The 25976-nt window shown below is 48.2% G+C and overlaps 1 protein-coding gene across 3 annotated transcripts in view; it reads left to right on the forward strand.

Moving 5' to 3' along the window:
* The window catches only part of LOC144943454 (partitioning defective 3 homolog B-like), a 98524-nt gene that overhangs the window by 51314 nt on the left and 21234 nt on the right, over positions 1 to 25976 (forward strand). Inside the window, exons 4-13 of one of the 3 annotated variants that reach the window (XM_078870883.1) lie at positions 2265 to 2407; positions 7519 to 7598; positions 8618 to 8701; positions 9205 to 9330; positions 9970 to 10161; positions 11400 to 11593; positions 12908 to 13047; positions 16192 to 16320; positions 23989 to 24213; positions 25062 to 25232. In XM_078870883.1, the coding sequence (XP_078727009.1) occupies positions 2265 to 2407; positions 7519 to 7598; positions 8618 to 8701; positions 9205 to 9330; positions 9970 to 10161; positions 11400 to 11593; positions 12908 to 13047; positions 16192 to 16320; positions 23989 to 24213; positions 25062 to 25232 (1484 nt within the window). The remainder of the gene's footprint in view (positions 1 to 2264; positions 2408 to 7518; positions 7599 to 8617; positions 8702 to 9204; positions 9331 to 9969; positions 10162 to 11399; positions 11594 to 12907; positions 13048 to 16191; positions 16321 to 23988; positions 24214 to 25061; positions 25233 to 25976) is intronic. The other 2 variants (XM_078870884.1, XM_078870885.1) reach the window with 2 other exon arrangements.

Here is a 25976-nt window from a genome sequence, read left to right on the forward strand (position 1 = left end):
ACCGCTGTGGAAAAACACACGCAGGCACACACACACACATCGCCACGGTCCTGCCCAGCTGGGTGTTTTGTTATTCACTTCTTCAGCTGATGGAATGGGATTGGATTTCGTATGTGGTTCCCAATGGAGAGAGAAACGCACGTGCTGTTCATTGGGGGTGTGTTTGTGTGTGTCTTTGGAGTGTCGCGCGGAGTGGTGGTGGAGTGGGTTAGAGGCACCGCGCTGTGATTCCCGTCCCCCCCCCCGCCCCCCAGTTACCTGAGCTCGATTCTTGGCCTGGCACAACACCATTGGCTCCGGTATCTTGAGCTTGGCCTGGGCCGAAGAACAATACAAACAGATGAATGTGTCACAAGGCAATGCTTTTTACGTTAATCAGCGGAGCTAAAACAAAGAATCGATTAATTGATTCCGAAGCTAACGATAAATTCATCGATCACGTGTGTGAGAATCGATGTTCTCACAATCCAATATGTTGCACTTTATTTGTTTATACCACCCCAGCAGCTACTCGATGCAGCACGATTCACCACCGTGTTTAACAGAGAACCAAGCCATACATTGAGTCCGTAGGCCTGCACGGTGACAACTCGTGTTCATATGCGTTCCGTTTAATCATGTTAATGAATTTACATCCTTCATATACATCCATCTTTCCTGTAATCAAGTCACCCAGACTGCACCCGTTCTTGTCCGATCTTGGAAGCTAAGTAGAGTTGAACCTGGGCAGTTATTGGATGGGCAACCGGCATGCACAGCAGGTTTCTATATGCTGCTACGGAACTACGTTTCTCCACAGCATTAAAATCCATTGTTTTACTGTACTTCTATGTTTCCACGTTTATGCCCCCAGCCTTCACCAGTCTGCAATAACCGGTGCAGTAAAGCAGTGGTCAAATAAACCTCCCCTCCCCTCCCAGAATCAGAATATGTATTTATACTGGAGGAATCCGATGAGCTATGAAGCTCTTCTTCACAGATGTCCAAGCCATATGGTGCAGAGAGGACCTTCATCCAGCAGTGGATCGACATAGAGCTGCACAAGTGCTGCTGTTACATAAATCTGAATTATAATATTTATGGGATCACTGTCGGGGTGGTTGGGGGTTGGACGGGCAGCGGCGGCGGTCGTGGTGGGTAAACCATCCCACCCACAATAACGACGAGTCACTTGGCAGACGCCAAATGAATAATTCGAGCATCCAGCAACGAGGACGCTTGCAGGCGGCCGTGACTCAGCTTGGCCCTTGGGCGCAACGGGTGACCTCCCGAGGGGTGATAATTGAGGCAGCAGACCTGACCACTCTGATCGTGTTTCAAGGAGTCTCTTTATATATATAAAAAAAAGTCTTGACCGTTCTCTGCCTTTCGAACATTTCTGTTAAAAATGTAAGCGTCTCCCCCGAGTGTTTTAAAATGCTCAAGATGCAACTTGTTTTCGTGTCAGGCAGTGAGCGTGGATGAAGCTTTTGAGGATTGTTTTTTCAAATCTCATGTTTATCTTTGACGGTGGTTTCAAACGACTAAAACGTAAAAGATTAACGAGCCGAGGAATTTGGTAATCGCTGTTTATTGAGATATCAAATTTTGGACTTTGATGTCTTTTTTAACTTTGGCGTAAAACCGGTGTTCAGGATCGCAGCCAACAAAAATAGAACACGTGTGAAAAATAATTAAATAATTAGAAGAAAAGCAGTAATCCCTCACTTTGAAACTGCACACTAAATTATGTTTCACAAAATACATTTGAGAAATGTATTATTATGTTAAAAAACATACATTTTTAATGCAAATAGAGGGTCCCTTTTTGAAAACATGACCCAAAGTGAAATGTACAATGCAGCCTATACACTTAATACATTGCATCGTACATTGCAGCTCTCTTTCAATCCACTGCAGGATGACGGGCTCCCTATGCCATGTCGGTTGTGGAGGTTATTCGACCATACTTCACCACGCCAATCAGTGCGTGGTGGCGGTGGTGGTGGGGACCTGAACCTAGCAACCGACCGCAGCTACCGTCAGGTGATATCCGAACCAATCCTGGACTTCCCCGTAGGTCGACTGCCTTAAACGAGTGCTTGGGCGCTGTACGTAAACGTCAGCGCTGGGGAGACAAAGGCGGCTGGGCATGGCGATGGGACCACCATCCTCTTTGAACGGTGTGCCGGCCTGCACAGCGGCCACTGACGCCAAACAGTTTAAAAAAAGGTTACACGAAGTGCGTGGGGCAACTTTGTGTTTCGCATGTGCGGCGATTGCAGGAGCAGCCGCGAGAATTCATCACAGCGTGGACCCCCACCGGCCTCCGGGGGAGCCCCCCACGCGTTGCGCCCCCCTCTTCGACGGGAGGGCAACCCCTCCACCCCCCGGCGCCGCCCCCGGGACTCCCAGCTGCGACGCTCGGGTACGACGCGTCGTCGACGGGTGCCGGGTTCAGTGGCGGCTCGGGACACTTCCACGTAGGCGGCGGGGGTTTTGTGAGTAACCTCAGAAAATCTGGTGTTCTAATTAATAAAAACCTCGTCTGAAAACCTTGTTATTGGCCTTCCTGTGAAAGTCATATACCAAAGATAGGCATTTATAAACAATACAAAAAAACACAACAAAGCACTAAAATGCTGTCCCCATGGGCCTCAAGTCCACACTACACAACCCCTTTGACACTGCCAAAAGCCTAGAGCGTGGAGGCCGTGACCTGCTGTATTTGCACAGTGCAGCCTTGCGTTGCGACATCGTCTCATCGCAGCCAGTGGCTACAATGCGAAGCTAATCGCAGCGAACGAAGGGATATCTCTCACTCGGACGCCTTCACCGCCGCCCCGAGACCTCCCCGAGGAACAAATCAGATTGTGGTGTTGCAGCGGTTTTTCATATGAACAACTTAAAATGTTATCTTCATTCGGCAAATTAACGTTGAAAAATTTACGTTGGTGGGGCGGCGCCCCAATGCCTCCCCTAGTGCACGAACCGTGCCTGGTCGGGTTTCGGAAGGCCCCCCCCCCCCCCCGACGTGCCGTATGACTGCCGTGCATTTGAATACAGCGGCCGGCGCGGGCCGAGCGCTGGGGTCACGCTCGCAAAGGTCGACGTGCAGCCGTTGCCGTCCGTGTGCTCGTGAACGAAGCTCCGTTGTCTCGTCGTCGCTTGGACAAGCGATGGATTGGGCGGCGGTTGGCCTTTGTTTTGGCGGCTTTGGGGCTAATGTTGCAAAAACAACATTCCCAAAGCTGTGGACATACATACATACACACATATATATAATGTGACCACTTTTGGTTTCCAACAAAGTGGGTACTTTCTTTAAGAGCCCCAGAGGGATGGTGGGCTGACCTGCTCCCTGGATATGATTTTCAACACTCGCTTCTATGGCATAGCTTCTGGAATGATGCATTGTTTTAACACGACCCAGCCAGATATGCGCAACACTTTTGTTTTAAGAATAATGCTGCTAATTGCCTTTTTTGAATGTTTTTATAGAAAAGGGAATGCCTGGAAAAAACGGGGACACATGCATATACACGAGGATTGCACATAAATGTCAGACATATTGCCTGTCGGCAACCGACTTGCTCCAATACCTCCTGCAGGCAAACTTTAAATTCGATTTTGGAAGCATTACCGTTTCAATCTCACTCGAGTGACGATTTAATTAAAATTAACGGCAGTCACAAGGCTGCTATTAGGTGTCTCATGTACATGGTGGTGGCACCATTTCCTGATGATCCACCAACACCTCCCACCTCGCCAGTTTCGGGATCGTAGCATTTGCCACTCGAACTCGTCCACATCGATTGAACGTAACCTGTCCAGGTTTTTAAAAAACTGTGTCCACGCTGCGGTGTGGCACAGGCTGAAGGAAGAACACTAACGTCGCGTACCCACCTTCTCTGATAAACAAAAAAAAATGTGGCTTCTGGACAACTGTGTTTAATCCATAACAGTCCTGTCCAGGACCCTTGCGACTAATAGAAGTAAAACAATCAATGAGGTCACGTGTTGTACATTTGCTATTCACACCGTTCTCTACAGCACAGATGCTATTTGAGGGGGATATGTCTCACAGATCGGGTATCGTTTGCCAGTAGGTAGCGGTGTTCCTGTGTGGTTATACAAAATTAAGTTATTTCCTGTCAAATTTTGGAAATTTGGACTGTTGACGATGGCACGCACGGCCTGCTGCTTTCCGAAGAAAGTAAACGGGATCTTTAACGTCCACTGTGCGAAGCAGTCAGCGCGGAGTATTCGTGGTTAAGCCACCCGCAGTATGAACCAGGGCGGACGCCGGGCTCGAACCATGACCCTCCGCAACAAACTCCCGATGCGCCACCGCTGCGCCTCGTCACCACCCGATGAGACGCTAGCTTTCATCTTCTGCTCGCCGCTCGGATTTAAACCGAGAGAGGAATTCCCTCTGCCACTGCTGCTGCAACTGCTGCTGCCACTGCTACCACCACCTCTGCTGCTGCCGCTGCTGCCGTTGTTGCCACTGCTGCTGCCACTGCTGCTGCTGCCGCCACTGCCGCTGCCGCCGCTGCTGCCACTGCTGCTGCTGCTGCTGTCGCTGCTGCTGCCACTGCTGCTGCCGCCGCTGCTGCCACTGCTGCTGCTGGGCAGCACGACACGGTTTAAGTAAACACGGCACTTGATTGGCAGTGGCAGACTGCGCACCTCCAGGAAGCGTGAAATTGTCAGTCCCGTGGAACACGGGCAAAAGATAACAAATCGCCTTCCGGTGCCACGGGTTCCAATGTTTTTTCAGGCGATCGCTTTTGTTTACAATACCTTTGTCCATATTACTTTTAGATTAAATGTAATACGCAAAAGAAATACAGCATGAATGTTTTTGTTACCGCTTTAATGCGTGATATATCAAGACATTTAGTGAAAATTACTTTGTCGAAAAGGGCTTATGCTATTTTATGGACAACATTTCATCGGGAAGTTTTGACGAAGCAGAGGTGTGGTGATTTCACTTATGGTTCGAAGTCGGGGCACAAGGAATTTGTGTTTGTACTCAATGTCAAATGTTCTTCATTCCTCCAGGCACGGAGCCCGGTGTCTCTTTAAAATGTTACTTTTGGTTTCAATGGACGCCCACTTGGTTATATATAAAGGATTTATTATTATTTCATCATTGCTCTCACATCTACTGCTTGCTGTTTGGCATGATGTCTGACGTTTTGCTCCCGTGTGCTGGGGGGCTTCTTCAGGAACCTGGTCATAGTTTCTTCAACGAAATGTCCTGAAGTAGCTCTTAGTGCGTGGAGCAAGACGTGGGACATCGTGCGGAAACGGCGTGCAGTACAATCCAAGCACGCTTCGCAGAGCTGCACAACACAACCGCGACAACCTTCGCACGAGGGATTTTATTATTACCACTCAATATATATGGTGTAAAGATATCTTACGATTTACAATGATTTGTGAGCATCAATTAGTGTGGCGCGAGCATTGCGTGATGTGAGTGGTTCTCAGGAGTGGTCTGGAGCTTGTTGTAACGCACTGCTTGTGACATAGCCACGTTTAGGCGTTCAACTCGGGATCTGTCATCGCATCATCTGCAGCTCTACCAATCCACTTCTCACGTTTCTCCAGCCTCTATTTAAAACCACTGCAGCCAATCGGAAGGAGCTTATGTGTGTTAAATTATTTATAGATAAATTGTATGATTCAAGCAGGAGAGAGCAGCAGGAATGGTTAACTGTGAAATATTAGTTTTTATTTAACTTAATAATTATCATCTGTTATGCTTTATTTTATTTATTTTTCTGCCTACGTGACTTTACCGAAAGAACCAAAGCGTATGGTATGCAGGAGTTCGTGGGTTCGATCCCGACCCTGACGTCTGCTGTATATTTGGAGTTTGCATGTTCTCCCCGTGGTCGCGTGGATTTTTCTCTGGGTTCTCCGGTTTTTCCCTCCAGCTTTAGAAACATGCGTTTAGAGTATTTGGCTGCTTTAAATTTCCACGTGATAAGCCACTGTCATTTGTAGCCAGGTCGTGTCTGAACAAGCGCAGTGGGCCTTACCTGTAAATATAAAAGAATCGTTGTAAATAGTTAAGTCATCTCACCCCCACGACCCGCACAGCGTGGGGAGGCCTTCTTCCAGCAGCTGATTGACACGTACCTGCGATGTATGTTTTGATTCCGTCAAAGAATGTCCACATGTGCTTGCTCAGAAAGACAAGTAAGAAACATGCATACAAATGAATTCTGAACTGTGCTTTTTTATATTATTAGTTGTATGGTAACCAATGGTAGCAGCTGTCAAGGCAAAATACGTTAGCATTTTTGCACAGTCCTTTTAGCACTGGTTTATGCCATTGTTTTGATACATCCAGGCCAGCTTTCAATTAGCTATGTCCATAATAGCAGAACTTTGACACTGTTTGGTACGTGTTGGGTCACCTTTACAGACAGACATACAGTCAGACAGAGCTCACCCCCTCAATGCTGTCAGGCTTAGTTGGAAAAGTGCTCAGAAGAGTAATTTAATTACGTGGAAGTCGTCACCCCGAGCGAACGTAATGTGCCATTTCGGTTAATGTGGTTTATCCGGCCCGAGACTGCACGTGGGTGAATGAAGGCCATGTGGCAGAGTGAGGCCCTTTGGATCTTTGCGCATTTTGCCCTTTGAACTGCATGGCCCCTTTAACCTGGAATGTGTTCCCAGGTGAGTAATTATGGCCTTTCTCGAGTGTTTCCAAGACTAATCTAGTTTTAAGAAGGAAGTAAAGTGATAATAACAATAGCTGCACAGTGTCACGACTGGCATAATGACCTTGCAAAGGGCATTGCAGCTGGCTCATTGAATTTAAATGCAGCCGAACGTTTAATTTCGGGATTTTTGCACTATCTTCCAATGCAGTGGCAGAGAAAACGGCACACATTGTGAACAACCGTGTCAGTGCTCATACAGAAGCTGCTACAAGTTAATTAGCCGACAACCAAATCGGCCTCAATACACCCGATCAATCCCATTGGATCTCTCGCGCTAAGCAGTTTTAACCTGGCTAGGACTGGGACAGGAGACTTTCTGGAAATACCAGACATGGTACGCTAGGGCTGGAAGGTGATGAAGAGATGGCAGTACAACAATGGATTCTTGTATCTGCCTGCGTGGAGCTTTTGAGTGTTGAGTTTTTTTCTCCTGAGTGCACCAGGCAACAACTTGAATGTATGTACGTTGAACTTCTTTCGTGCCGTACGTAGCCAACTGTGCTAATCAGACGTCGGTTTTCTCCAACGTGAAGCGAGTAGAGGTATCCGACAGGATGTGTCTGAAGTTCGTGTTATGCCGTTGTGTCGTTCCTCTCGGCATTCTGTTTTCAACAAAAAAAACACTCAAATAAGGAATTGACCAAATATCCCAAAGCAGGGCATGTCTCCTGAGTCTGGAGAATCTGTGAGGCTTACCTTACAAAAAAATCTTACGACAACGATGATGATGATGATGATTATTATTTTTACTGTGTACGCAATCATATATGGTTGGTCATGTGTTTTATTGCAGGAATATGAAGAGAATGGGAACAATGTTGTCAAGTCATCTCTGCGGAAGAACGATTTGGGGGACTGGTCTTCTTGTCTAAGGTGCACAACGCAAAACATGAACACGCAAAGTCTCCGAAAGAAAATGTACACAATCCCAACATTGGGCAAACGCATTCCAGTAACGATCCAGACATCTACATTTGCACTGTCAGTCTAATTATTTAAATTTCCTTGGATTTATATTTCACTTAATCTTCATTTGAGTGTCTTTGATGTCTACGCTGTTGTGTTTGTCTTGCTCTGAAATGTTTTAATTCAATGTTTGATCTGGTTTTTTTCGTGTGATATACAATTGCATAATTCATAATTCATGGTTGCTTTTGTTTTGGCCCAAGACTGCCTTGAGGCAGACACTTTCTGTCTCAATCGGCTCCCCAAGTGCCATAGTTTATTCTCTTATAGTTCATGATAGTTGATAGCTCTTTATCAGTCCGCTGAAGGGTGAAAAGGCCTCCCCCATACCTTGTCAGTCATGAGGGTCATTTCACCACGCTAAACCATCCCGGTCAGTGCAGGTTGGCCAAGAGGATGTCCAGAACTGATTCATGTCTCACCATGGATGTTAGCCATGGGTGGGAATCGAACTCGGGTCACTGGATTTAGAGCACAGTGCATTAACCGCTGTGATGCCGCTCCTCCCCCCCCCCCCCCCCATTATTAGGTTTTGCAGGAATAGATCAGGTGTACGTACATATGTGAGTTTCGCGAGCAATTTCATCCATAAAATAAAAAGCCTATGAACTTCTTTCACGGACCGTACGTTGCCAACCGTGCTAATCGGAGGTGCACTTAAATTCCTCAGCAACTCGGACAGCCTTGCATCAAATGTCATCTCGTCCAGTCCATTGCCTTGCTGCTGTGTAGCCCAGGGGACCCCATTGGCAGCTGTCCCTGTGCGGCACAGGTTCAGCGGAGCACTGGCCTGAAAATGGGCATCATTGCAATGTTATAATTACTTCTAAATCTTGCTGCTGTGATATCTAGCCTCGTGCAGTTGTTTTTTTTCTCTTTCTGAAAATCTTGCACCCTTTCTGCACCCCTCTCCGACCAACCTGAAGTGACTTTTGCAAAGTGATTCACGTTCCGAGCGAAGGAGGACCTCTGGGCATTCACATCGTTCACTTTGGGACCAAGTTACGGAGGTGAGAGAACGTCACCTTCCTAGAATCTTCGTGTAATGTAAATAGATTATGTTTTGTTTAAGTTTGGCCGCGACAGTCTCCCACACACACACCCCTGAGTCCCAATCTCAAGGCTTTTTTTGTTAACTGACACATGAATGAAAATGGACATTGAACCTAGTTTTTTTTATTTGTGAAGATAATAAAACACTGTTTTCATGTTGCACTCGGAATGAAGAGACGGCATCATCAATTGGATAAATTGTTACTGTGTGGAGTCGCGGTTCGGCTCAATCAACTTTTCTCATGTTGAATATCGCACCTCTAGTGGCTGGCGGGGGTCGCATAAAAAGCCCATTACATACAACGTGTACACATACAAATTAAACCACTCTTGCACGCGCACACACACATCATTCGATGGGCAATGTATCTTGAGCACAGTATTCGACATTTTTTTGTCGCGAACTCGCCTTTTTTTCTTTCTCCGTCTGTCATCGCCACTTTTGACCCCTGACCCCCAGGAGCTTGGGGCTGCTCGTGAGGGGGGTGGATGAGCAGGGGAGAGCGGCCCACCACTGCTGGTTTGAAAAGGGCGACTGCATTGTCACCATCAATGGGAACAACCTCCTTGACAAGACGTTCGACCAGTACGTTATTCCACGGCTGTTCCTCCCAAATTCCCCCAAAACGGCCTATAAAGAGGTGGTTTCAAGTGGTAAACCTGCATATATGGAGCACTGTGGAGTGGGACGTGGATGTGATGCCCCAGGGATGAGCAGAGAATGAGAACCAGGAAGGCTGACCTCACACGATTGGGGGAAATGTCAGGAAGAAGGAAAATAATATTTTACTGCGGTTAGGCACTCTACTGCTGAATGAAGAAATCCCCATACCATGTTGGTTATGGGGTTTGTTTGACTAAGCTTCACCATGCTCAGCAGTGAAGGGTGGGCGTGGGGAACCCTGGACCAGTTCAGATATCACTCAGCAACGATATTATCCATGGCCGGCATTAGAACTCGGGCCACCGGATTCAGAGCGTAATGTGCAGTAATGTGCAAACCACGATGCTACTGCTTTGCCCCATAAAGACGTCAATCAAGTTTCATTTGCAGCTCTGCGTTTTGTGGACGTAATTTGCGTTCAGCTCTTCGATGTGACAGTGATGTTGATGGCTACGATGATGATGAGGAGCACCACAATAATGGGGCTGCTGATGATGATAACGCTGATCAGGGTGATGGTCTGGTTGCTCCTTGACGATCATTCTTTCTCTGACAATACAGGTCACAGCAGATCTTCATGCAGGCGATGCGGGTCGGGGTGATGGTCATTCACGTGGTGCCTGCACAGCAATTGGAGAGCTACCAAAGAGCCCTGGAGTTGATTGACCCAGAGACGGACACCCCGAACGGCGGCCTTGGATCCATGAGCCCAACATCTCGCTTCTCTCCCATGGATTCTCGCTTTGACTTTGGGTAAGATATACACACCTTCACGACTTTTTGTTCTATTGCAGCAAAAGGCCGTCTGCTTGGAGTTTAAGTTCATTTGCTTAACCATGTTAGAACTCAATGGAACCAGGATCGATTTATTCACAAGTCACCTCGGGGTTCCCAAAATGACAAGCAGTAAGGTCAAATGACATTTTATTTTTATCGAGGCAATGTGTGGGCCCGATTCATCGCGTTGTGGCGCACTTACACACACAGTCAACGAAAGCCGAATCGGTTATGAAAAGCAGAGGGATAGAAAGATGGACAACGGGCTCGCTGCCCCAAACCATACGGGGTTTCCACCTTATAGAAAGATGGAAAATACAAATTAAATATAATACAGCAATGAAGGAAATCGGAGCAGAGACAACTTCATTGCAGGAGAGGAATCACAATGCTGCATGAACGTGAATCGGCATCAAAGTAAAGACCTTTCATGCAGTTTCTTCTTCAAGAGCCTTGGGTCCTCACGACTTGTTGGGGCGCTCGTTTGCTTCTGCTCTTGCTGCGTCGATGCCATCTCCGATTTCCAGTCTGTCCTGCCCTCCTACTACCCTGATCTGTCTTCACTCCCCCTTGCTCTGCCCTTTGATGCTGCTTGCACAGCTGACGCGTGGTCTGCAAAGACCGGACAGCACACTATATATATATTTATATTTTCAACATCAACGCAACAGTGAACGGAAGCGGAGTTGTAAGCTTCCACAGGCAGAAGCGCACGCGAGGGGGTTCAGATGTCCTCTGGCCGGGGTCTGCAGTGTGACGAGTTAAGAGAAGGAAAGGAGAGAGAGGGAGCAGAATAAGAGGGGGAGTGAATGAGGAGGAAGCAAAGGATGGGAGTCGTGAGATGTTAACTAGCTCGCCTGGAAAACAGGAGGTCGTGGGTTCGATTCCAACTCTTGACGTCCGTATATTTGGAGTTGGCATGTCTCTCTCCCAGCGGCCACGTGGATTTTTCTCCGGGTCCTCCGGTGTTTCGCTCCACATTTAGAAACACACCTTTAGAGTATTTGGCTGCTATAAATTTCCACGCGATAAGCCACTTCGTTGAGCAAAAATTTGTGATGGCCGGGCCGCTTCTGAAAAAGAGCTACATAGCTCAGTGGGGCCTTACCTGCTGAAATAAAAATCGTTCACCTCGGTTTAGAACGACGCGATATAAAATGAAAGTAAAACATTTTTGATTATTACCACCCGGCCTGCCTTGCTTGGAATTGCAGAGTGTTGGGCGGCGGAGGTGGGGCCAAAGCGGGGGCCACTGAGACGCGGGGAGGGGGCGAGCCCCCCGGGTCCCCCAAGGGCCACGCGTCGCCCGGCGGCATCGTGTCCGGCCTGCGCAAGCTGTCGACGCCCACCGCCCTCGGCTGCCTCTCGCGCAAGCTCAGCAAAAAAGCGTCCATCCGGCTCAAGAAGGGTCAGTCCCCATTGCACTTGAAGCAGGCCTTGTAGAGTTGGGTGGGGTTGGAGGGAGGAAGGGAGGGGTTTGAGCAACCTCCCCCCACCCCCCTTACTTGAACCCCCCCCCCCACCACTTCTAAATTCCTTTAATCAAGTAAAAATTCTTGGCCAAAATGTCATTATTGTTGTTTCATTCCGTCTCTGTGTAATTGAGTGCGTGACTTGTCGAGCAGCTATGCCATTGCGGGTTTTTTGTTGTCGTTGTAACTTAACGATGTGTCAAACAGCTGCCTTCTCTGCCAAAGTGTGTTGTGGCTTACCAAATAACCTGCTGAATTATACACTCTAACAGAGAGTGGCTTTCAGTTGGGAGGTTTTAGAAAATGCATTAATTATTGTTATTATTTTGCTCATTGTATATATGTCTTTTTTACTCAATTATGCCCAACGTTTGGTTTTCCGTGACACAGTCTGGGATTTTTCAACCGTGGGTAAGTGTTACGCAGCGATCGGGAACTAGGCTTTCGGCCTATTGTGTAGGCCTTAGCGCTGCTAGCGATTTAGGCTCTGCTTGTCGTGATAACACTGACTTTGTCTAATGCAGTTGTTGTTCAACAAACTTAGTTCTTTCGGCTTAAAATGTTTAAAGCCCTTGTCCCTAGTTACGCGTTTTTTTTTCATAAATAGTGAATCCTGTTGAACGTTCACTGCTTTCCGCTTAAATTTGAGATATCACGTGACTTTCAAAGAATATTTGGGATTTTCATGTTGATAATTTCCACTTGAACTTACAGCCTCTTGTCAATCCGTTGCCGAATGAAGGCCTCATCATGCGCTTTTGGACATGGTGTTTTATTTTACTATACTTCACCATGCTGGTCTGTGTGACTTGGTGATTGGGGGGGGGGAGTGCCCAGGACTGGTTCAGATATCACTCGCCACTGATGTTGGTTGTGGCCACGAATCGCACTCAAGTGCCGGGGTGCATGGCGCAGTGTGCTAACGACTGTGCTAACACTCGACCCATTAAAATTGATTTAGGTTGTATGACAACAATATTCCTGGTGCAACTTTGATATAACTGTATCTCGTATAACTGAACTCTTTTTATGAAGCATTTAAAGGCGAATGGTTAAATACAAGTAAATATTTAGCAACACGCACAGTTAAAGTGTCAAGAAAAAAATCACTGCACATCCAAAAATCCCCAAAATGTCATAAGCAGGGTCCTTTAATCTTTCTGCCATTTCCAATGGCGTTGCTGAAATTGTCCGGTTCGTGCGAAGCTCCTGAGTGTCGTTTGTGGCAATAAATGCTGTGGTGTTCCCAGGGCCTGAAGGGCTAGGCTTCACCATCGCCACAAAGGAAGGCCCGATCGGCGAGCACAACCCCCTCTACGTGAAGAGCGTCCTCCCTCGAGGAGCCGCCGTGGCGGACGGGCGGATGAAGCCGGGCGATCAGCTGCTGGAGGTCGGTGTGGCCACCTGTGTGTGGGCGAGAGTTTGTGGCCAGCCATGGTGCTGGCCACACGTATGTATATATGCATGCATGCTGAACTTCTTTCGCGCCGTACGTAGCCAACCGTGCTAATCGGGGGGTGTGCGTCATAACCTCGTGCGTTGTGCTGACTTAAATTTGGCGCTCGCTAACGGAGCTTGCCATAAAAAGTCTGTTTCGGGCTACATGGGAGATCTTGGTGTGTGTGGGGAGTGGTGATGCAGTGGCTGGTACGCGCACTGCCTATTGAACCCGATGATCGGCGTTTGGTTCTCGACCACAGCCAAGATCGTTGGCGAGTGATATATGAACCATATTTGAGGCTTCCCTAGGTCAACTCAGCCTTGAATTAGAAAACTTAATGCGGTGCTTATAAAACATACACACTGGAGAAGCAATTTCGGTGGCCAGGCATGGCGTTGGTCACATCATCCCCTCATTTGTATGTTTGTTGAACTTATTCCGCGCCATACATAGCCAACCATGATAATCGGAGGTGCGGGGGAACGGGGAACAAACTAAAAAAATAAAAGCAATCGTGGCCTTAACAGATGCTCTCTAGCAGCACTCGCCCTTACAGCCTGTACGGTGATCTTTATCACTGCAGATAAGAGGAGTTCTGTGCATTTATTTAACTATCCACATGCACCGAGGAGATGGGGAGCTATGAAATGAGATTGTGCGCCAGCGCACGTTAAATTGTCACTTTGCAGGACTGTGCGATATCGCAGCGGGGTGATCCTAGGCTGATTGTGATGATGTGATATTCAATTATGGCGGGTGACGGTATTGAGTATGGCCTGTGGACATGGGACTGGAGACAATGTCAAAACGCACACAAACCACTGCCCCACAGACCTTTCAGGCCATACTTACACCCCCATATGAAAGATGGCGTGCCACCCGATTATGCACAACCCTGCCAAGCTAAACCCTTGCCCCCCCCCCCCAGTTGCCAGGATATGCACCCTGGAGAGAAGCTCCCCTCTGCTGTCACATGGTCAGCGAAATCACGATTCTGTTCTGCAGCCCTTCAAATTCCGAGCACATGGACATCATCATCTAACTTCACCGCACACCTTGTCGGACCGAGTCTTTGAGTTGCAGTGAACCAGTGGTTATGCCGATTAGATGTGCTGTCTGATATGGCTGTTGTTCACAATTGAACCCAAACATTTTAAAATAAAAAAGTTACTTTTTTGGTAAACCGCGCACGGTATGCGCAGATTTCCCAGGCTTAACGACAGCGGAATCTCAATCGTTAAAGCCCAGAGGGAGACATTACGCTCGTTTATGGTAATTGAGAATCTAAACATGACCCAGGCGCCTAATGACAAGTGGGCTTTGATAATCCTCTCGGCTTGCTTGCATGCTTATCGCAATGCTCGGATAAAATATGGTTTCATTAATTAAATTGTTAAAGCTCATTAGAAAAAAACATTTGTTGTACATCTTGCCATTCATCTTTCAATTCAGTTAATAATTTCACTATACACAGTAGCAAAATTACATTAATGTTGCACAAGTGCATGGAAATGAAAATAATAACGTAACAATATATTGCAGCCCCTTTACAATGTCACCGCTGGATGAAGGCTTCCTCACACCGTGTCGGTCATGGGGGTTGCTTGACTATACTTTACTACTTTGGTCAGTGCAGCTTGGTGCATGTGGGGGGGGGGGGGTGGTTCCCAAGACTGGGCTGGATATTACTCACCAGGTGATGTGAGCTGTTTGCCAGGAATCGAACTGAGGTAGCAGGGTGTTTTAGCGCGGTGTGCTGATCATTGCTCCTCAGCTCCCCACTGCTCTTCCCCCACACACTTATATCTGTCTGAGACCCTCTGCCTGAGTTCTAAGACTGGTGGAAAGTCCACGTTCCTATGCCAGGGACAATTCTTGCCATCGAGCAACCAATTGTGACTTCCCACCAAGCGGTGCAGCCTCAGTGGAGGGGGGGGGGGGCGGGATGATATGCTATTTACTCACCCCAGAGAGGAGAGGATGGTGATTGCTAATACCAATGATGTTTCTTCTTGGTTCTTTTGGTAAAGTCACGTAGAAGGGAAATAATAAAATAATAAAAATAAAACATAATAAAATAATTAAATTTCGATTTAAAGCTTTCGTGACTGCAGGGATTCATCTTCTTGGTTCTTTCGGTAAAGTCACGTAGAAGGGAAATAATAAAATAATAAAAATAAAACATAATAAAATAATTAAATTTCGATTTAAAGCTTTCGTGACTGCAGGGATTCATCTTCTTGGTTCTATTGGTAAAGTCACGTAGAAGGGAAATAATAAAATAATAAAAATAAAACCATAATAAAATAATTCTCACGACGTTTCGGCCACAACACGTTATTATTTTATTACTTCCCTTCTACGTGACTTTACCGAAAGAACCAAGAAAATGAATCCCTGCAGTCACGAAAGCTTTAAATCGAAACAATGATGTTTATTATGACTAAGGGGCTAAGGTGAACCTTGCCAGGATCCTAACTCCTAATCGGGAACCCTTCTTGCTTTACCAAGTACGTTATGATCCAGTCTTTACAGTACATATACAAAAAATGTAAGTAAATTATAAAGTTCAGTGGAACAAACAATTGAAGTGATCCGTGCTTCCTACTGTAGCGTGCCTATTGTCATTGCCGCCGTCTGCGCTCGATTTGCATTGTTGAACGCTTGTCGTCAGGTTTGGTATTTTTAACCGGAGACTTTTTTTTCTCTCCGGAGCGAGAACTCGCGGCTCGTTAGAAGCGCCCGGCCTCGAAAGGGAGCGGCGTAAACGCAGACCTCGTCCGCGAGACGCAGCGCGAGTGACCACGTGATTATTCTCCCTCTCTCTCTCGCCATGTCCCCAAAAACACAAAACACGCAGAAACTGTGTCTCTGTGACACTTGACCTCTTGAGGTCACCCGTGCCATTGTTTGTGTTCAGTGAAAGGATGCCTGGCGCGAGAGACGAGCTCCCTCCTATTTTTGTTGTCTTTTTTTCCTTCCCCCGCCGCTTCCCGCTTGTGCTGGACTCACGCCTACCCCCCCTGCCGCCCCCCCTGCCGCCCCCCCTCTGACCCCCCCCCCCGCGCTCCCCCGCCCCACCTGGGTGCGTAGGTTAACGGGCAGGAGGTTGCAGGAAAGAGTCAGGAGGAGGTGGTTTCCTTGCTGAGGGCCACGCGACTCGGTGGCGCCGTGACCCTGTCCTTGCGACGGCAAGAGGACGCTTTCCTGCCGCGGCCCATCGTACGTGGCGGCTTGCTCGCCGACTCGCTAACGCACTCGCTCGCTCACTAATTCGCTTGTGCACTGACTGAACACACTCGCTAAAGTAGTTGTTCACTCCTGAACACACCCGCTAACTCACTCGTGCACTCGCTCACTCGCTCGCTCACTCACTCGCTCACTCACTCACTCACTAATGCGCTTGTGCACTAACTGAACACACTCACTAAAGTAGTTGTTCACTCCTGAACACACCCGCTAACTCACTCGTGCACTCGCTCACTCACTCGCTCGCTCACTCGCTCACTCACTCGCTCGCTCACTCGCTCACTCACTCGCTCACTCACTCACTAGTGCGCTTGTGTACTGACTGAACACACTCGCTAAAGTAGTTGTTCACTCCTGAACACACCCGCTAACTCACTCGTGCACTTGCTAACACTCACTCACGAACTCGTGCATGCGCTCACTCAGCAACCCATTTGCTCGCTCACTCGGTTATTCAAGAATATATTTGGTTAAACACTCGCTGACCAACTCACCAAATTGTTGATGCTTTCACTCCATATATTCACTTATACTCAGAATAAACAAAATCTGCTCATGATACCAAGAATGTTCAAACCAGTCCAGACATCGCTTGCTTAAGTTGAAAAGGCCAGTAGGCTCATATAAAAATATACACGCATTGTATGCGGGGGTACGGAGCAGGGGAGGGTTTAAATTATTTTGCTTACCAAGTAGCAGCTCCCTTCACTCATTTATCACGTTCTCAGCAATATAATTCACTTGCTGTCTCGCCCACTCCTCCTTCCATTTGTCTTGTGGCACAAGGTGTCTTGCAATGCCCTATAATTTAGATTTATGGCGAGTGTAATTACAAGCAGTGTCATGATGCATGGTACAAAAATAACCCATGACCGGCACAGCATGCGCAGGTCTTGGGCAAGCGTTGCATTGACAAAGGGCTGAACATTAATAATAATGTTTAGTTTTATCGCTGAGGAACCACAGACAAGTCGGAAGGCAGCATCAAGGCGGTGAGCCGGCACCACCAATAATTTCCCAAGCTCTACAATCCTCTACATATGATTTTTATTTCAGCCAATGATCGAGCGTTTATACATGTGGGCGAAAGCAATCAGAATCTTTATTTACACTGGAGGAAGCCGATGAGCTATGAAGCTCTTTCTAAAAAAATTCACAGATGTCCGGTCGGGGCACTGAGGGGAGGGGAGGGGTCAGAAAGTTACAACAACAATCCGCGAGCATCCTGAGAAACAACCCACGCGTGTCAGGGGGCAACACACGGTCCGATACAGAAGGGACAGATAATATTAGTCCACACTTGGCTATTTACCACGTCCTGATACCTCGACGCGTACGGGAAGGAAGTTTTGCAACATCTGTGCTTGCGATCCACCAACTCTCGCCGCCACGATGCCGGATTAGGGGCGTGCATGGTCACTTCGGAATTCGCTAGGCGTGCGGCCGACACGCATTACACACGAGTATAGTCCAGTGTTAAGATTCTGTGAAGCAATGGGAGGTTGGGGGGGGGGGATAGTTGGATTAAGGTCTGTGCGGAGGAGGGTGACTGGAGAGTGAAGTTTTTTTTTATCCCGTAGGAGCTGTGGACGTGTCACATTGGGCATGAAAAGTTCACCGTAATTTGTATTATTGTCAAGGCCGTAAGTTTATAACCATGTGGAAAATGTGTCCTCGGTCAAAATGGAGGAATTCTCAATGCTGGATTTATTAAAAAGTCAATAGGAAAGTCACACGTGGCAATAACTCTCGGTTCAGTCAGTACAGATTAAAACTGTGAGTCACTGTGAGATGTTTTAAAAAGTTGAGTGATTTAAAAAAAATAAAGAACGTGTTAAATAGCATTAAAAGCAAATCCTACCCATGCAATTATAATGATTGATTCAAGTTTGAGAAGTTAAGGGCATTTTGCTTAAAATTCATTTCCCTTAAATAGACGATTGGGGTGGAGTGGTGGCACAGTGGTTAGCGCGTTTTGCTATGGATCTCTTGCCCTGAGTTTTAATCCCGGCCACAGCTAAAGCCAGTGGTGAGTGACATCTGAACCGATGTTCGGCTTCCCACTCTTTTCAACTTTCCGCACTAACCACCAGGATCAAGTACGGTCAGACAACCACCATAACAATCTTCTTCCAGTAGTGTACAGCATTCCCTCATTATCGACGAGGGATACCTTATGCAGATCTCGTGACTAGCTAATTTTGCCTACGAATTACCTTAAATAAATATGTAAATAATACATCTCACCACTTTCTCTCTCATCACTTTATTTCTCATCACTTTCTCTCTCATCACATTCTCTCTCATCACTTTATTTCTCTCTCTCAATGCAGTCGCGTAGAGTTCCAGATGCGATTCGAGGATAGTCAAAGTCGCGGAGAGCAAGTTTGTGAATAACGAGGGGAATACTGCATCGCTGTGGGGCCGTATATGACTTTATTATTAGCTTTAAAAAAAGGATTTACTCAAATCGAGAAAAGGTCTATTTAAGCCGTGTTGCTATGAAAGCACTCGATACAAGTCAAAACAAGATGGCCGCTAGCACTTTGCGCTATCTCGCGGCATCGGAGAGGACGTGCCGGTAAAATTAAACGCTTCCTGCCACCCTCGGTCACTCTGGGATTCGCCAGGCGCACAGATGCCCTGACAACTCCTTATCACTGTGACCGCTCCGATTTTATTTTAAAAGAGTGAGAGAGCGAACTCCCCCCCCACCTCCCACTGCCCCCCCCCCTTCTCTTCCCGCAGTGGTTCTCAAAACTCTGTCGCGAAATTCCAGTTGAGCCCGTTAGACAAATCCACTGTGAAGGATTTGTAAATTATGACCCACGTGTTTTCAATCCTGAACGTAGCATTAGAGCCCATTTAGCCGCAGTGTTTACAGTGGCGCGGAATGCCTCGTCTGTTTTGTTTTGGTTCCCATGTCCTTATTTACAAACATTTTTCGTTCCCTCCCTCAACCTCAAGAGTAGCTTCGCGCTGCGTTGCCGCTCTTGACTCCGTACATCACTCGTGTTTTGTTGCATCGGAGGACACAGGTCAACGTCCGATAAAGGTCACGGGTCAACGTACGATTTTACTGGGGTGTAGGTAATGGCAAAACTAGAGCAGCACTTGACAAAGCTGCAGCACCTGGTGTGGGGGAGGTCAATGGCAGCAGTCGAACGGAGAGGCTGATCCCCTACCTTGAGAATGAGGAATTTACACCTCCAAACTGAGCTTCACCAATGTGAATGTTAGAGATGGGACAATGAAATCGATCAAGTGACAAAAAATTGTTATTTGTCATCAATAACTCGGGCCTCTTGAAAAATGGCAACCGCCCCACATCCTACCTCCTGAAGGCTGGAAACCCCCAACAAGGCACGGCCAGTGTGACGCGGCTGACTGTGCGATGATGTCACCAAGGCCCGAAATGATTGTCCCCTATATTCCTATAATCTCCCGCACCTCCAATGAGCACCTTTGCCTTTGTACGGTACGAAAGAAGTTGAACATTCATGCATACAAATGGGAGTACCCGGTAATAACGATGATCTGGAGTTATTTCTGCACGCCACTGCGTCACTGTGAGGACAAAACGAGGCGACATGGATGTGGCATGCCAAAATAATTCCCTGAGCAGCGTTCACGATTTTTTCCAGCTGAAATTAAGACCTGTCATTTATCACATATATATAGCACAACAAAGACAAAGATCCCCCACGTCCGGCCGCCTTTGTCTCCTTAGTGGCGATGTTTACACATACCAGGTACTAATTTTAGGCTGAGTTGACCTTGGGGAGGCCCAGGACCAGTTTAGATAATTGTGACTAGTGTTGGCCACGAGCGGAAATTTAACTCGGGTCACTGGGTTTGTTGTGCTGCGCACCGACCACTGCACCACCGATCTACACAACAAGACAAAGATCCCCCGTATAGCCTGAGCAGACTATTGGGGCAAGTGCTGTTAGCGAGCACCTATGAAAGCCGGCACGGCACACGAGGGGGTGGGGTGACCAGCACCACGCCCGGCCGCCTTTGTCTCCCTAGTGGCGATGTTTACACACCGCACCAGGTACTCATTTGAGGCTGAGTCGACTTAGTGGAGGCCCAGGGACGTTTCAGATAATCGTCACCGGTGTTGGCCATGAGCAAGAATCGAACCCGGGCCGCCAGGTTCGTAGCGCGGCGCGCTAACCGCTTCACTACCGCTCCCCACAACACACACGACCCGCAGAGATGTAACTCATGAACTGCTTAATCTCCTTTGGTCATCTCAGAAAAATGCATCGCGGGGGCTGGTAGTGGGGAGGAGGAGGAGCAGGAGGAAGGGGAGAGGTTATCATCGTCGTCCTTGTCCCCGCCTTGGGATGCAAGTGGCTCACCTCTGCAGCGGTCGCAGCGTGGGAAGGAAATCGGCGACTGTCCGGTGCTGGCGCCACGGGAATACTGTTGCCCGTAGCCCAGCCCCCCCGTTGACCGATAACTCTATCTGTTTGTGCCTATTAATAGGCTCGGCCGCACCTACTTTTATAAATGAATTAATTAAATGCACTCCTTTTTTTGTCTGTTTTAAGGCTGATCTCCGAGCACGTCCGCTAGCGCCGCGCTCGTTGTTTTCGTTGAGCCCTTCCGCGTGCTTTGAGAGTTTTTGCCCCCGCGCAGCGATGCCATTAACACGCGACGCTCGTTTTGTGTGTTCCGGATAATTATCCGTGTCCAGATTGGGGGAGAGACGGTTTTTGTCGGCAGTCTGTTATAATAGTCGACGTGTGGAATATTTTCTGGACCCTACTAGAGTGACGTGGAATTTCAACCTCCTGGTGACAGAGATGAGTTACCGCCACGTGCTCATCCTGAGTAGGGAGACGCTGTGAGTTGTTTCTGAGTCGGCTGCTTATCTCTAGGATCTGCCACTATACACGTGGAACTGGAGTTGCCATATGTCCGGGTTTGACCTCGACAGTCTGGGAATTGGCGTCTGTGTTTTGGGCGGCAGGAGTTGATTTGTACCGAGATCTGGTACCGGTATTTATTGTGAACTTTATTACGGTGTACTGCACAGTTTTTGTGGACCTGGCTGATACGTATGGCTTTTGTTTGTGGAAGAAGGCGCCACTGAACAGAACCTAATGATGTGTAGATACATGCCTGGCAAAAATAAAATAAGATCTTAACGAAGCCATTTCAATGCGGGGGAGGCACTTTGACCTCGCTTTACCGTGGTGTTTTGATGGGCTCTTTAACTGTAGGGTTTGCCATTTTGTCATCATGATCATCACTATTTGCATTGATCTCTCCACTGCTGGATGAAGGCCTGCTGTTTTACACGTGCCACTGAATAGCGGCTGACGACAAACAGATTTTTGCTCCAATATCAAATCTGTCACGGATACAATGATTATCGTGAACATCCCTTTGATGCTGCTAATCCTGCATAATGCACGGGCATAATATGACTTTGAAACCCCCCCCCCACCTCCTACACATTCCACAAGTAGCGACTAATCCCAAATCTGCATTTTCCATAAATATGCTAAATTCCTCTTGATATGCAAATTCCTTTGTCAAGGCGCCCTTCCCCCTCCAACCCAGCTTAAATATACGCTGCCAAGCCCGGTGGTGCTCATTCAGAGACGCTGTCTTTCCGACAGACATGTTCTTCACCTGAGGACGGCTGCTTGCGTTGTGGGCGAAACGTCGTGAGAATTATTTTATTATGTTTTATTTTTATTATTTTATTATTTCTCTTCGACGTGACTTTACCGAAAGAACCAAGAAGATGAATCCCTTTCTCAATCCACTAAACCAAGGCTTCTCCCCCATGTCCTGCCGGTCATAGGGTTTGGTGGACCCCTCGCCCTGCTGGGTCTTGCGTGGGTTGACGGAATAGCACAAGCGTCTCTTTATAATAAATACCGTTTTAAATTGTCCCATATTTTGCCGATGTTAACAACGTGGGAAACAAGTTGGTGGCTGAGGACACGTGTTCTGCAGCTGTGCAAGTGACGGCGCAACGCCGGGAGACCGCACAGACGAGCTCGCCAGATTGGGGGTTCACAGAGGGGTGGCCAAATATTGTCGGCTTGCGAACGCGTCAACACGCACCTTACCGTTACGCAACAACAACAACAAGAATAATAATCATGCGAAAAATGAGCAGGGCTCAGCTTTACCGCACGACTGCGACGTCTGTTGTGCGGTGGCGTTATAATTAGAAACAGTGTCGATGCCAGTAGTACTTGATTAGTGCAGCTAAGATGCAGTCATGGATAAATAGTAGAAATAGTTCCCTAAGTACACACATCACTTACACCATCACCATCCGGGTTGATGAAAACGTCAGTTTGTCCGAGTACATCGCACACATCACGATCGTGTGAATATGGGCCGCGTGAAATGACGTCACGGGCCGTCGTGCCTTTGCCGTTGGGCAATCACTCCCCCATCCCACTGCTCTTGTTGCCAGAGCTTGGAGGTGGAGAAGTGAAAAGCCGTGAGGACGACCAAGAGGTGATGGGAGGAGGAGGGGATGGGGGCAGCACAGGACAGGGGCCAGAATCTAGAGACCCCAGAGAGAGAGAGAGAGAAGCCGCCCCCGCGCACTCAGGCCTGTGCTTCCCGGCACGTAGCAGGGAGCGGCGCTACACGGTCGGCCCTGGCGGTTGAGTCACCTTGGCAATCCGGCCCACGCTTGGGACGTTTGGGCTACGATGCGTGTTCAGAAATAGGACAGCGGGGGCGGCTCATTTAATATCTTGCACCAGAGCCCCTGCAATTCATGCAATCTCACTGGTCTCCATGCGAACTTATGGGTCTCCATGTGAGTCAGGGGGGCCTTTGTTAGTGGTGTAGTTTTCAAGTGTGTGCAGACAGTGCAACTGCACCAGGGCCCAGAGGCCAGAGGAGCACCTGATGTACATTATTATAGGCTACATATGATGGTCTCTTGTAGCACCGTTCCAGATGTATAATAAACACACTTCACATCTCACTTGTATCCCATCATTACGTCTCAGTTTTACGGGAAGTGCTGCCACTCGGGGTGTGTACCCATGTGCCACCACTAGAGGGAACTCTGGAGAGCCACTTTAGAGGATCTTTGGCCTACTCTTCTATGTTTTTGTATTATTTTTACCCCTATATATATTTGACAATTTTGCCGGTGCATCACACCGTCCTTGGTTTTGCCTCTTGGTTCAAACCACCAAGCGACTGTAATAAATAGCTGGACGATATGAACTACTATTTAAACTATTACAAACTATTAACCATTTTTTATATATCAGGTAAGGCTCACTAAGCTATATAGCGATTTTTAAGAAGCGCTATGGCCACAAAAGATAGCTCAAGGAAGTGGCTTATCATCATATGTAAATGTGTTGCAGCCAAATACTCCGAACGCATGTTTCTAAATGTGCGTGGGGAAAACCGGAGGACCCGGAGAAAAATCCACGCAACGTGCAAACTCTAATTATGCAAGCATCATGATCGGGATCGAACCCACGACCTCCTGTATACCAGGCGAGATAGTTAACATCTCCAAGCCACGGTTATGATTGTGAGAGAGAGACGTACAGGCATCAGGGTCACTGTGACTCTGCTACTGCCACGCGACTGCTACCGAACAACACGCGGCGCGCTGTGTCGATCGCTCAGCAGAAGGCGGGCGGCGACGGCGACGAGGTGGAGGGCCCCGCGGCGGACCAGGGGTCGGCCACCGCGCCCCCCCCCGAAACGCCGAGGAGAATGTTCACCTACGAGATCCCCCTCAACGACTCGGGCTCCGCGGGGCTCGGCATCAGCGTGAAGGGCTCGCGGGAGGACGACACCGACCTCGGCATCTTCGTCAAGTCCATCATCTTCGGCGGAGCCGCCTCCAAGGTGCCGAATTAGGGCGGTGCTGCGGACAAAGAGGCAGTAAGGGGGGAGTGGTTGATGACGATTGTGTAAATGTTTTTTTTTGTTCGCTGTGATGGTGTTAATGAACGTGATGGCGATTATGAAGATGACGGTGGTAAGCATGACTGCTGATTTAGACTGTTGGTTCTCTTGTGATGATGATGACGATGACAGCAAACGTATGTATGTTGAACTTCTTTCGCACCATACGTAGCCAACCAACTAATAGGAGGTGTGGGGAAGGACAAAACAATAATTTTGATTGGGTGATGATGATGATTATGTTGATTGTGATTTTGCCTTTGATGATAATGATTGTGCATGTTTGATGATAATGACAGGTAAAAATAGCGGTTGTGATGGGATAATGATGACAGTGGTGATGGAATTGTCATTTTGGTTTCAACGATGGTGATGATTCCAGGACTGCACCTTTACCTCATACAGGGAGATTCGTAGTCGCCGTCATCGCCGTCATCATTATCCAACGTCGAGGAGGATGTTTCATTTCGATTTAAAGCTTTCGTGACTGCAGGGATTCATCTTCTTGGTTCTTTCGGTAAAGTCACGTAGAAGGGAAATAATAAAATAATAAAAATAAAACATAATAAAATAATTCTCACGACGTTTCGGCCACAACGGCTGCTTGCGTTGCTTGCGTTGTGGCCGAAACGTCGTGAGAATTATTTTATTATGTTTTATTTTTATTATTTTATTATATCCCTTCTACGTGACTTTACCGAAAGAACCAAGAAGAGGATGTTTCAATTTTTTTTAAACCTCAATTACGACGACGAAGGTCACGCGGCGGTTCTCGCTGACCCCCACAGGACGGGCGGCTGCGCGTGAACGATCAGCTGGTGGCGGTGAACGGCCAGTCGCTGCTGGGCCGCACAAACTCCGAGGCCATGGAGGTCCTGCGGCGCTCCATGTCCACCGACGGGAACGTGCGGGGAATGATCCAGATCGTGGTGGCTCGCCGTGCCGTCCGCTTCAGCCAGGTGCGCCATCGGGTAGAACCTGAGGGGAGGCGTGACATTGTTCCTTTTTCTCCCCCCCCCCTTCTCCTCTCTCCCCTTCTTCCATGCAACTGCACAACCGAGTCACACCGGGGGCGGGGGAGGGGGCGGGTCGGTGGGCATGCTAAGCTGGCCTGGCATGGCGCAGGTCAGGAGGTGAAAGTTTTGTCCGGAAGCAGAGCTGTGCCGCTGACGTCGCACGCAGCGAAAGAGCCGAGACGCACGTCCGTGTAGATGCACCTCGACGTCGCGTGCGACGTGGCGATTATCCGCACCGGCCCAGGTCCTCCCCCCGAGTTGATTCGGCCTCAAATCAGTACCTGTTGCGGGATTATAAACATCGCCACTGGAGAAACAAAGGCGTCAGGGTGGGTGTGGTGGTGGCCACCCGGCCCCCTCTTGTGTCGTGCCGGCCTTCATGGATGCTTGCTCACAGCACCTGCCCCAACAGTCTGTTAAGGCTATACAGGGGAGACATTTGTGTTTGTTTGACGCAGTCCACTGAGTCAGTGGACTAACTGATGATGCCAAGCCCGATTGAGATGTCTCGTGAGACCTGTGCATCACAGTTTGATGCGGCCTCGGCAAGCAAACAGCCAGCGGAACCCCCCCCCCCCCTCCACATACCATGAGGGTCCCATGCTGGCTTGGCTCAGACATGCCAGTGGAAAAGGGGTATTGGTGTTGGGACAGGCTACGGTCTGATAATGGAAATGTGGATATTCG

This window comes from Lampetra fluviatilis, chromosome 31, assembly GCF_964198595.1.
Source record: "Lampetra fluviatilis chromosome 31, kcLamFluv1.1, whole genome shotgun sequence".
Lineage (NCBI taxonomy): Eukaryota > Metazoa > Chordata > Hyperoartia > Petromyzontiformes > Petromyzontidae > Lampetra > Lampetra fluviatilis.